Source organism: Melospiza melodia, chromosome 22 (assembly GCF_035770615.1).
Source record: "Melospiza melodia melodia isolate bMelMel2 chromosome 22, bMelMel2.pri, whole genome shotgun sequence".
NCBI classification, from domain to species: Eukaryota; Metazoa; Chordata; class Aves; order Passeriformes; family Passerellidae; genus Melospiza; species Melospiza melodia.
The window spans coordinates 12,880,001-12,893,440 of NC_086215.1; the positions used below are offsets into that span (position 1 = coordinate 12,880,001).

Here is a 13,440-nt window from a genome sequence, read left to right on the forward strand (position 1 = left end):
ATGCACAAATTTATTTATCAAATGTGTGATAATTTAGTTTGCATGCAGACAAAATAAATCAATTTGGCCAGTGATTTCTTATGTCTCCAAGTAATTTTCTATTCCAATGACACCTGAAGGAATTACAAAGAACTAAAGGTTCTTTCACTACAAAATTCTTAGAAAGAGTATATAAGATTTATTAACCAAGAAGTACAACCCGTGTGCTTTGCAAAAGATGAGGTCCAGAGCTGAGGTTTACTTTAACTATTTAGGGAAAAACTTGAAGAAAGAGTTGAGAGTAGTTACTGTGTGTGTGACTTCTGTTAAGAGCTGAAGTTTTACAATGTACAGAAAACCACAAATCTGTCCTGGGTAGTGGTGGGGCAGTTGTGTGGATTCCTGAGCTGCTTAGAATGCCTCCCTGCAGCTGTATTTCACAAGCCATATTCTCTACTGTTTTGATAATTAATGAAGTGATCAGGACAGGAAGAAATTAGAGCGCTTTAAAATTTTACTATTTCATAAAAATCACAGAAGTGGTTATGAAAGAGACACTAAATCTGGCAGGAAACACCTGCAAGATGTGAGCAGTGCCCAGGCTGGCAGCACAGCCCGTGCCAGGCTCTGGGCGAGCTGCTGGGCTGGGCACAGCACAGGGGGCAGGCAAGGGGAGCCCAGGAGGGTTTGTGGGGGTTCACACCTGGTCAGGGGAGCCCAGGAGGGTTTGTGGGGGTTCAGACCTGGTCAGGGGAGCCCAGGAGGGTTTGGGGCATTTCAGACCTGGCCAGGGGAGCCCAGGAGGATTTGGGGCATTTCAGACCTGGTCAGGGGGAGCCCAGGAGGGTTTGTGGGGGTTCACACCTGGTCAGGGGGAGCCCAGGAGGGTTTGTGGGGGTTCAGACCTGGTCAGGTGAGCCCAGGAGGGTTTGGGGCATTTCAGACCTGGCCAGGGGGAGCCCAGGAGGGTTTGTGGGGGCTCAGACCTGGTCAGGATGAGCCCAGGAGGGTTTGGGGTTTGTGGGGGCTCAGACCTGATCAGGTGAGCCCAGGAGGGTTTGGGGCATTTCAGACCTGGCCATGGGGAGCCCAGGAGGGTTTGAGGGGGTTCACACCTGATCTAGGGGAGCCCAGGAGGATTTGGGGCATTTCAGACCTGGCCAGGGGGAGCCCAGGAGGGTTTGTGGGGGCTCAGACCTGGTCACATGAGCCCAGCAGGATTTGGGGCATTTCACACCTGGTCACCGTGAGCCCAGGCAGGAGCAGGAGCACACACAAGGACAGAGCCCCTGAGCTCCTGGGTACAGACCAGGAGTGACACTGAACAACCCCAAACCTGCACTATGGACAAACCAAAGGCCTGGCTACAACCCTAAAGATCTGAGAGCCACTGTGACCATCTGAGCAAGCACATAATTAAGTAGGGTGTTTTTAAGACATGTTTAATTAGGCCCCCAGCCTCTCCTCACCCCCCCCATCCCAATTATGTACCATTTCCCCCAGAGATACACAGCTCTGTGAATTATGTAAATAAGTCATGTACTATTCCCTGAAATAATTATATTTCTGTGAAATACTGTTCATCTATTATCAATAAATATAAATACAAGACATATGATTTGTCATTAAAAATAATTTTTAAAAGCTCGATGTTTTTCCTGACTGAAAATACATGAGAATTGAAGTAAAATAACTCACAACTGGAGTTGTGTTTCTTCTATACCTCAGATGGTCAGCCAAGCATTAAACTAGATAATACATAGAGAGCCATAGAGAATAAACTTTATATGCAAACTATTGATACCCTATCAGAGTAACAGAAACAATGGTGTGAAAATTAACAGAGTGAGGTTATGCTTAACAAAATGCACATTCAATTATTTTGGATTGTAAAGAAGGCATGTTGATTTGAAGATCACATCTGAGATATTTGATATCAGACCCTGCAAATCACAGCTGAGTGACACTGAGGTATTTCCTTACCCTCTCAAACTGACAGGCAGAGTGCAACCTGGCTCCAGTGGAACCAACACCTGCTAAAGGTACCTGACTCAATGGGTGAAAATTAACATGTGCATTACAGACAACTACAATTAATACAGTAAAGGTTATCTTGGATTACCAAAGAGGGAGGGAAAAATGCTGAAGTATCTCAAGTTTCTGACTGAATTATAACAGAATTCTCTTAATAAAGAAGTATTTGACTTTTACTTCTCCTATACATGACATGAGAGCTCGTTTAAATGTTTGCCCAACTGAAATTTCACGGCACAAGAGCAACAAACCCAGAGTTTGGAAAAAAGGCCTCTTGGTGCTGTCAGCATGAAAGTGCTGCTGTCACTCATAAAGGAGGCCAGGAGTCCTGAAAACCTGAGTTAGCACTAATTGCCACATGCTAATAAATATAAAATCACAAAGAGGAGCTTTTTGCATGTGAACTTCATGGCCCGAAGGTTACCATTTCCCAAATACTCCAGATCCTCCTAGAAATGTCAGTGGAATTATGGATCTGACTTTCCACTTCAGGAACACCTAACAGAATATGAAATTCTTCCATCATGATGGTAATGAAGCTCAAACTCCATCCTCCCACAGGAGATTCCACAAACAAATCCAGTAGGAAACAGATCTGTGGAGTATTTATACTTGTTTTGGAACAATATGACAATGATCCATCACACCACTGTTTATATTTCAGTTTTTAGAGTTGATGAAAGAGAAGAATACCTGACAATGTGGAGTTCAGGGAAGACATTTATCCCCCAGTCTGAGCCATATCAGATCCATCTCCTGAACCCCACAAGCTGCCAGGTTTGCAGCCAATCTCCTCCCTGCGTCACACAAATCAGCACTAGTGTAGAAATACAGGGATCAGTGCTTCTTTTTGCCTTGGATGCTCCCTGCTGATACCTCAGTTCCCTACCCTCAGAACAGACCATGGCTCTCCCACTCTCAGGAGAGCACTGAGGACAAAGACACGACTCATGGAATATTCAGCAAGGGCTGTGATGTGGACAGACAGAACACATCTGTCTGTCATCTGTCAAAGTTTTGGGTTTTTTTAGATACAAAATAATCTATCATTTACACAAAGGTAACTCTAGAGGGGTGTGCCAGGACTCTGTCACAACCAAGGTGCCCCTCACTGACCTGCTGGGGGAGGAAAAAGCACAGGAGAGAAGCTCATTCCCAGTCCAGAATGTTGTAATGGAAACACAGAAATGGCTCTGCTGAACCTGGAACCACTGCATTTGCTTGTTTCTAGATAAGCACCACACCTGAGGGCCACTCTAGAGCCCAGGTGGAGCCTGCACGAGTCACAGCCCAGGGTCACTGCCCAGGGGCAGTGTGTGGCACCCCTGGCACAGCCCAGGGGCAGTTCCTGGCACAGCCCAGGGTCAGTGTGTGGCACCCCTGGCACAGCCCAGGAGCAGTTCCTGGCACAGCCCAGGGTCAGTGTGTGGCACCCCTGGCACAGCCCAGGAGCAGTGTGTGGCACCCTGGCACAGCCCAGGGTCAGTGTGTGGCACAGCCCAGGGTCAGTGTGTGGCACAGCCCAGGAGCAGTGTGTGGCACCCCTGGCACAGCCCAGGAGCAGTTCCTGGCACAGCCCAAGGGCAGTGTGTGGCACCCCTGGCAGAGCCCCCCGTGCTCACCTTGCCGTCGAATTTGGAGTACTCATTGAAGGGGTTGTTGAGCTGCAGTGGGCACTGCTCCAGTCTCACAGAGAGGATGGACTGCTTCCCAGAACATGGGGATTTCACCCTAAAATTCTTCTTTTCAAACAGTGAGCTCAGCTCCTCTGCTGCAGGTCAGAAAAGAGATTAGAGGCATGGTGTGAGGAGATGTACAGAGGCTGCTGCTCACCACACAGAGATAACATCATAACAGGGAGCACAAAATCAAATAAATAAACCTACAAATGCTTCAGCAGGGCAGGATCTACCACCACTCTTTCATAGCCCAAAGACATGAAACCATTAAGAAGCCTGAGTGATGCTCCTGTTTAGGCTGAGAAAAAGGTGAGTTTTTCCTGCACAGAGAACAGAACTGATCAGTGTGAGACCCAGCTGAGTCAGATAACAATGAGGAGAATGGCACATGCCTGGCCTCTCTGCTTGCCCACCTTCTCCTAAAGGAGCAGGGAACAGGAAGGGAAGGAGCTGCTGCCCCAGGAGCAGCAGAGCTGGCACTGAGCCTGCAGCACGGGGCACAGCAGCCCTGCCCCGCAGTGACACCCTGCCAGCTGCAGCCTGGCACCACCCCTGCCACAGGATCAGCTCTGCACGTGCCACTCCTCACGGGGGAATGGATATGGCCTCCCCTCATCAAAAAGTCCAACCTGAAACCACCATTCCAGATCAACAGTCTGAACAATAAAAACAAAAAAGATTTCTAAAAACAAACGGGATGCAAGTTCAGGAGGTCTCTGTATGGTCTGAGAAGGCTCATAAAAGCCTTTTTATGTGAAGAAAGTGTACAGCTGAACTTCCAACAGCAGCTCAACTTCCAATTTACTTTAAAAATCCCTAGAAAATAGGACTTGTTGTGTTACAAGGGCACTATGAAATCAGGACAGAGCCTGGGTGTGTCAGCACATCAGTTCCAAGGGCTCTCATCTGCAGGGAGCTGAGACTGAAGCTGGCCAAGGTTCCCCACAGCTGCTCCAGGAATCAGAACCCCAGGCTCCATCCATCCATCCATCCATCCATCCATCCATCCATCCATCCATCCATCCGTCCATCCATCCGTCCATCCATCCGTCCATCCATCCCCCATCCATCCATCCATCCATCCCCCATCCATCCATCCGTCCATCCATCCGTCCATCCATCCGTCCATCCATCCATCCCCCATCCATCCATCCATCCATCCATCCATCCATCCATCCATCCATCCATCCCCCATCCATCCCCCATCCATCCCCCATCCATCCCCCATCCATCCATCCATCCATCCATCCATCCATCCATCCATCCATCCATCCATCCATCCATCCATCCATCCCCCATCCATCCATCCATCCATCCATCCATCCATCCATCCATCCATCCATCCATCCATCCATCCATCCACCCATCCATCCATCCATCCATCCCCCATCCATCCATCCCCCATCCATCCATCCCCAATCCATCCATCCATCCATCCATCGCCCATCCATCCATCATCCATCCCCAATCCATCCATCCATCCATCCATCCCCCATCCATCCATCCCCCATCCATCCATCCATCCATCCATCCATCCATCCATCCATCCATCCATCCATCCCCCATCCATCCATCGCCCATCCATCCATCATCCATCCCCAATCCATCCATCCATCCATCCATCCATCCATCCATCCATCCCCCATCCATCCATCCATCCATCCATCCATCCATCCATCCATCCCCCATCCATCCATCCATCCATCCATCCATCCATCCATCCATCCATCCATCCATCCATCCATCCATCCATCCATCCATCCATCCATCCATCCATCCATCCCCCATCCATCCATCCATCCCTGCCCAGAGCCCAGCCCAGCTCCCCTGCCCTCGGCTCCCCACAGCTCCCATATCCACATCCTGCTCCTCCAGGGAGATGGAACTGCTCCCAGGAGGGAATGGCCTCGCACTTGATCTGCAGGGACTTGGTTCATTTCTTAGAGTGCAAAATTAAAACCTGTCAAATGATAACTAGTCAAAAGCTCCATTTATTTTTATCAGCAGATTGCCTTAAAATTCAGGCAGTTGGCAGAGGTGCTAAATACTGGCACTGAGAGATCCCCAGCGGGCTTGTGAGAGGCTGCAATTAGCCAAAAAAGCTTGATTTAATCCCTTTCAATGTGGCCACTTTAACTCCATTAGCTTGTTTTGGTTTTTCAACAAGCACTTGTACTTAATTTTTTAAAAAAAATCTAAAGCATTATATTGGAGTTTTGCCTTTAACTGATAATTCTTGGGCACTGGGAAAGGACACTGGGATCCAATACAATGGTTTTACTTGTACAAGTGAAAAATCAAGGTTTTATCTACAGCTAGATAAAAATGTATGTCTTGCATGTCAGCATGGGCTGAATGCAAGACTTTGGAAGGATTTCCTTGACGCATTGTTAATTTGCATTTTATATGCTCTGAAATGAAGGAATGTAAGATGCAAAGGTCCAGAGGATATCCTGATGGAGGAATGTAAGGTGTAAAGGTAAGAGGATATCCTGATGGAGGAATGTAAGGTGAAAAGGTACAGAAAGTAAGATGCAAAGGTACAGAGGATATCCTGATGGAGGAATGTAAGGTGCAAAGGTACAGAGGATATCCTGATGGAGGAATATAAGATGCAAAGGTAAGAGGATATCCTGATGGAGGAATGTAAGGTGTAAAGGTACAGAATGTAAGATGCAAAGGTACAGAGGATAACCTGATGGAGGAATGTAAGGTGAAAAGGTACAGAATGTAAGATGCAAAGGTACAGAGGATATCCTGATGGAGGAATGTAAGGTGAAAAGGTACAAAGGACATCCTGAAGGGCTCCTCCTTCTCCTTGCTGCCGTGTTGCTCATGCCAGCAGGAGAGAAGCGCTCAGATCTCAGTGGCCAAGCACAGAAGGAAAACCAGCTCTGCCAGCAGCCCTGAGCCTGCAGCTTTTGTGGAACTTGTTTATTTTTATTTAAATCTGCTCTGCAGCAGGCAGGGACGGACCCATTTGCCTGCCCATTCCTCAGAGGGGACAAATGTGGCTGCTGGGGACACACGGGGGAAAAGGGGATTGAGCACAGAGCCCCAGGAACTGCACAGGAACCCTCAGAGTGCAGGAGACACAGGAGGATCTGCATCATCACCAGCCAAGTGCTATAAAATACTCAGCAAAGAGGTGGAGGTTATGGTAGATTAACCTTTAAAACCTACAACTCTGCTTACAGAAGGAGAAAGGCAAAAACATTTCAGAATGCATTAACAGGGGTATCCAACACAGCTGAACACTGAATTAAGGATTAGTGTGGCTGTGCTGCTCGTGTGAGCAGCTTTGTTCACTCCTCTGAAAAGACATTAGAGTGCTGGAGAACGTTCTGAAAATGACAGCCACGGAGAGAGGAGGAATTAGGCAAAAAAGGGAGATTACAGAGGGACCTCATTAAGATATATACAAATTTTGAAAGAAGCAGGCATGACAGACCATACAAAGGTTTGAATGTCTGTCAAACACAACAGAAATAGAAACTAGCTTGAGCTCTAAAATAGGAAAATGGAGACAGATTTGTAATTTCATATATTACAATTTAAACTATGTAGAACATCCAGCCACAAATACTTAATTATATAATTAACAAAAATAGAATTTAATATATTTTGAGAAATCAGCGATAATAGTTTTACCAAGGAAAGGCGAGATAAGCCAAGGCAGCATTTATTATGCTTGCATTTAAGCAGATCACACATACACCCTTTATTTATTGGGATTTGCACCTTATTTAAAGAAGTAGCTACAAAAATAGTCAATACAAGTAAACTCTACAAAATCCTCCATGGCACCAAACACTGCTGGAAGTGCCCTGGAGACCCTGGCACTGCAGAGACCTGGGCAGAGCCACTGCTGTCCCCACGGTGCCACCAGGGCCCCTGTGAGCCCCCGGGGGGACACACACGGTGACCTGATTTGGGGATTTTTGGGAATGGATTTGGGGATTTCTTGGGAATAAAATTGGGGATTTTTTTGGAATGGATTTGGGGATTTTTTGGGAATGGATTTGGGGATTTTTTGGGAATGGATTTGGGGAATTTTTTGGAATGGATTTGGGGATTTTTTTGGGAATGGATTTGGGGATTTTTTGGGAATAAAATTGGGGATTTTTTTGGAATGGATTTGGGGATTTTTTGGGAATATAATTGGGGATTTTTTGGGAATATAATTGGGGATTTTTTGGGAATGGATTTGGGGATTTTTTGGGAATAAAATTGGGGAATTTTTGGGAATGGATTTGGGCCAGGGATACCTCAGGGGTGCAGAGCCCACCCCATAACCCATAACCCAAACTGGCTGCCCAACACCTCTGCTCTGCTCTGCTCTGTTAACCCCTGAGTGCCCTGGCCAGGGCTGGCACCTGGAACAGCACAAAGAATTGACATTTCCTCTGTGCTGTGAAACCCTAGGGGAAAATTACAAACTGCAGATGTTGTAACCATCACTGGCAGGAATAAAAACAGTAGGAAAAGAAGAGATATTTTCTTTTACCTGAGCAAGAAGTATTTCTGTCTTTCCACTGAACGTTTTTGCATTTTATTTGATTTTGTCTCTCTTTCCGCAGACGTTCTAGTCTCTGAGCTTGAAAAGAAATATTACAACTATAAGTTTGTCAATGAAAGTTTACTATAAACAAAGACATAATTAACTACCTTTATATGAATAAAGATGTTTTATACTGCATATGTAGGGGGAAAAGTCATAAAATTTTAAAGGTGGCACCCCTGAAAAGCAAATACCAACAAAAACATGAAAATGTTCTTGATTTATAATTGAAATTAGAGGATATAAAACATTAATAGAGATCATAAAGATAGTATTAACATGGAAGAGAATAATAAAATGTGAAAACTTCTGTGATTAATATGACATTTCATTATATAAATCATTAATAACGGTCTTAAAGGAATTTTAATGCACAAATGAACTGAAGTGAATATTACATTACAGGAATAAAATTACTGTTATGAATTACTCTACCCGTTTCAAAAATTAAAGATAAATGAACTCAGACTAGACTATTAAAGTTTTAAATATAAAATCCTTTATCTAAAAATCATGAAAATTATAAAATGTCAAAGCGATATAAATTAGCACAGCTTTTTCTTCAGTAGGCTGAAACAGTTTATAGGTAGTAAAATAAATGATTTGTATCTTCACAACATTAGTCAAATCCTAAAATGAATATAATATTTCTTTACATATATTTTGACTCCATCTTCAAAATATGGTTGGGAAAAAAAGGCCCAAACAGTTCTGGTACCAAAGAACTTTCAGCCCAGGGTACCAGACAACTTAAATCACCTTTTTTGTTAACTGTAGGACTTCCTTGGGGAAAAAACCTGATGGAAGGCGCCCGAGACAATGACCCCAAGAAACCACTGATGTTGCCCACTCAAAATAAGCAGATCAGACTGGGAAGTAGAACTAACAGTGCTGATCCCCAAAGGAAACAATTTGCTGGACATATTAGCAATTTTGATGCATTGAGATAATTCATTAACTAAAACGGGTTTGTAGAAGAGATTCTAAAATGCTAAATTACTCTGACAGTTTTTGGATACAAGTGGAGTTCTCCAAGCCTTTCCAGCAATTAAAAAACATTAATAAATATTTTCTGTCCCTTCTGTTATTATTCTTTTACATTTAGGTCTTTGAACTGAATTGTGGACAAGGAAGTAATTTTTTTTTTCCCCATAAAAACTGTCAATGCGAGAACTGATAAAAAAATATTCCTTTGAAGTTTAACAGCTGCAGCAAGCAGTTTAATGTACAAGCACAAATGGGGACTTTGATAAGTATCTGCCATTAACAACACAATGCTAGAACCTGAATACCTCTAGGTAGTTTCCTCTTAATGAAATAAGAAAAATATCCCTTCTCATAAGTTTAAATATTGGGAAAACACTGTTGTAGCATAGATAGTTTATTCTGAAAGAAAAGCTCCACATTTGTACCAGTTACTGCCCACACTGTAACTCAAAATTACCTTCCAAAGCCCTTTCTTTCCAAATGAGCTATCAGAAAATATAAATAAATAATATTTTAATATCAGAAAATATAATCTGTTAGATTAACAGGTAAAGAAAGGACTAAGGAAAAACCATTGACTAGAAACAAGATAATGCATGTTTTTATCTGTTTGATATTTCCATCCCCTGTCAAAATGTCCAAGAGCACAGTCAGCACCTCCCCTGAGCCCCTCCTGTTCCTCCACCTGGAGCTGGTCAGAAATGACCATTTCACTGTGCCAAACCAGAGGGAATGGCCAGCACCTGCCAGAAATGTGAATTATGGAGGGGTCGCTGTCACAGGCAGCCAGTGACAGTTTTGGGTGTGAAAAACCAAAAGTCTGGTGGCTGCCCAAAGGCAGCTGTGGTCTCATTAATGGTCAGCCCTGAGCTGAGCCTCAGCGTCCTGGCTGTTCTGGAGCCTCTCACAAATTCCTCCTTGTGAAAGGCATTGCAGCACCTCCAACAGCACACACGTTTTCCTGGTGAAGCAGAGCACAGAGGTGCTTTCTGGGCTCTAGGTGGTGTTATAATACCTGCAGAAATCATTTTAAAAATATTATACAGACACGGAAAAAAGAGGTCAGTACTGACCACTGTACACCAACCTTCTCATCTGTATTTTATCTTACAGAACTCCTGCTCATAATATTCCTCAGGTCTAAGCAGAACTCTGGATGTCCCCTGTATGAAACACCACATGGGAGAGCTTTCTGCCAGCCATGACAAAAAGAGTGTATTTTGTAAAGGTGTTCACCCTTAAACTTCCTGATTTGGTACCTTAAACCCTAGCTCAAGATTTTTCTCAGAAATAAAACTTTAAGAGACAAAATACAGACAAATCATTCCCTTTGTTGGCTCACATCAAACTTCATTCCTCTCTTTTATAACAAATACATTTGATGCCTCACTAGGCAGATTTTTTCTCAGAAAATAACTATCCTGTTCAAAAGTTAACACCCCTCCAGACAGTAACAATAGAGATATCAAAGACTGTTCATGTACTTTGGATTTGGATTTGATGTCTCCACAATTTGAATTTTTTTATATATATAAAACTGACTACCTCAATGTTCTCCTGCACAGGAACAGGTAAAACAGCAATTAAGGCTCAGTTGACAGCACGCTGAAGTAACTGAATCATTATGTATCCTTGTCTAAAAGGGCCTGAGCACTCCAAAGGGAGTCTGACAGGCACCAGGCTGGTCCTGCTCTGGTGTGTCCTGCCAGCCAGGCCCAGGGAGGCCCAGGGAGGCTGGGGCTGAGCTGCTGCAGACCCCACGCACCTGTGTTCGACCGGCGCCTGATCCCAAAGTCCCAGCTTGAGGTAATGTCCACGGATTGGGAGTAGACGTAGCCCTGAGTGTCCCCGTTGCTGCCCTGGGGCTCTGCCCCGCTGTCCCCGCAGGCTGAGGAGGGGTGGAACTTCTCCAGGTCCACGTCGTGGTCGATGAGGACCATCTCACACATGCCCGTGTCATCGCTGGTCACGTGCGACTGCCGGATGTGCGCCAGGATGATGGTGGGGTTGTCCAGGAAAGCCATCCTGCCTCAAGGCACAGCCTCACCGTACTATCTCCTCTCCATCTCGCGTCACGGACACACGTACCTGGAAACAGCACACACGGCACTGCAGGAGCAAACACAAACTGCTCAAACCCCCATCCCCAAAGGTCTGCGTGGGATGCACAAACCCCGACTGACTCGGGGCAGGCTGCTTGACTCTGCTCCACTTCACTTGTGCCACACTGGCTGCTGAGATGCTCTTAAGGAGCAGGGGGTTTGGAGGACAGCAGGACACCAGAGATACCCACAGACAGGTCCCAGTACCCCACATGGCTGCTGCAAGGCTGAACACCCCACAGTGCTGCACACAGGAGGATGGCAGGAGAATCCAGAGCAGAAACATCTGCCTACTTCAACTAATCCATTTACAAAACCAACAGGGTTTTGGATTTCTTTTCACCCATCTCAACTGTGTTTCTGTTTTGCTTCTGCATCTACACACTAACTTTTTGAGTGCCTTATTACAGACTCTCTTCAGGTTTTGTATTTCCAGGAAAAGCTTTAAACATGAAGAGATTAGTGTCTCAGGGCAGAATATTGAACATCTGCTGCTGCATGGTGCTTCACACAGGGCAACTGCTGTAACACAGAAAGCTCTGTGACCAAATACCACACGCCTGAGCTCTGAAGCACTCTAAGAACAGTAATTGCCACTTACCTAAGATATTTCATTCAGAGCACTCAAGTGGCCTTTTGAAACAAAGCAGAGGGCAAAACGGAAAAGGAAAAAACCCCAAACCACAAAACCCAAACCACGCTCACATTGTTATCTGATTTTTCTGTAGCTGTGGCTTTGTAGTGATGCCAATCTAATTCAAGCCCGGGCTGACTCTGAAAGGGGCAGCTCCGTGCCCTGCCTGACCTGCTCCAGGAATTCCACCATCTCCCAAAGCTGGCACTGGAGCTGTGGGCTGAGCTGGATCAAAAAATTACCTGCTGAAAATAACCTAAAAAGGAAAAACAAAAAATTATTCCTGATCATGCAGCAAGTCCATCAGTGAGCAGCAGCAGGAGCCCTGGGGACACCTCCACCTGAGGGGACTCGGTCTGAGCTCACACACAGGGCAAGACTACGTGTAAATCCCAGAAGGTTGAAATCCCACTGCTTTTCTAACCAGAGGAAAACACTTTATAGAGCTGCATGTGTGTGTTTGGGATTTTGAACTCAGAAACACCAGCAATCTCCTGTCCTTGCAAAACTGCTGCTTAAATCACACAAAGCCACTTCCCATGAAAATCTGCTAGAGGCAGCTGGCCTTCTCCTGGGATACTTTAACAGAGGGAAGGGACAGAAAGGACCAGGCAGGCTTGTTCCAGAACCATAAATTCTGCTATTAGTGAAATTCACTCCAGCAGGATCCTTGGAGACACTCAGAGCCCAGCTGGACACAGCCTGGAGCTTTGCTGGCCCTGCATGGGGTGGGGATTTGGATGGGATCTCCAGAGGCTCCAGAGCACCACAACTGCACACTCTGCTTTAATTTCTGACTCTTTCCATCAAAGTGAGCAGGGCTGCTCCTGAGGGAGCTCTCACTGTCCTCCAAGGGAGAGGCCACAAGGCAAATGTGCCACCCAAAGGACTGATGTGCCCAGGGCTCTGACCCTGCACCAGCGTGACCAGCACCCTGGGGCCTGGAAAACACAGACACAGCCAAGCACAGCTCATGGACATGGCAAAACACACGTTGAGAATGTTCTTTAAACTGAATTATTTCTACTCACTGATTAGGAAAAGCTACGTGTACCTGCAATTGGCAAAAACTTGTTTAAATAAGCAACAGCCTCAGGCGCCGGAAAGGTCTGCAAACTCCCAATCAAAAATTACTGCTGCCCCATCAATGTGTCATATAAATGTTGGCATGTTAATTGTGTATTTATAAGATTGTTAATGGTTAGTTAATTTACCTCCCACACTATTATTGTACTTGAAATGATTTAATGTCTGCTGAGGGAGTTAACAACATGTAACAGCAGATGCGAGTTTTACCTTTATACCCTGCACCCCGACTTCTGCCATTAACAGTGGTGTGCTAAATCAGCCAAGCTTCTTCCCAACTGTACATCTGCAACTGCCTCTCCCATAGACCTGAACGCTGAGAAAGTGCTGGAAATTCTACACAAGTTTTACACAAACGTATTTTTATTTCCTCCCCTT

The 13,440-nt window shown here is 45.3% G+C and overlaps 1 protein-coding gene across 5 annotated transcripts in view; it reads right to left on the reverse strand.

The window, feature by feature from the left end:
* MAPKAP1 (MAPK associated protein 1) overlaps positions 1 to 13,440 on the reverse strand; it is a 79,610-nt gene that overhangs the window by 58,924 nt on the left and 7,246 nt on the right. For 3 of the 5 annotated variants that reach the window (XM_063174354.1, XM_063174355.1, XM_063174357.1), the window contains 4 exons: positions 12,048 to 12,232; positions 11,006 to 11,328; positions 8,200 to 8,289; positions 3,636 to 3,784 (listed from right to left, as the gene is read on the reverse strand). In XM_063174354.1, coding sequence (XP_063030424.1) covers positions 3,636 to 3,784; positions 8,200 to 8,289; positions 11,006 to 11,264 — 498 coding nt within the window. In that variant the 5' untranslated portion in view covers positions 11,265 to 11,328; positions 12,048 to 12,232. Of the gene's footprint in view, positions 1 to 3,635; positions 3,785 to 8,199; positions 8,290 to 11,005; positions 11,329 to 12,047; positions 12,233 to 13,440 lie in introns of those variants that run through there. The other 2 variants (XM_063174353.1, XM_063174356.1) reach the window with 1 other exon arrangement.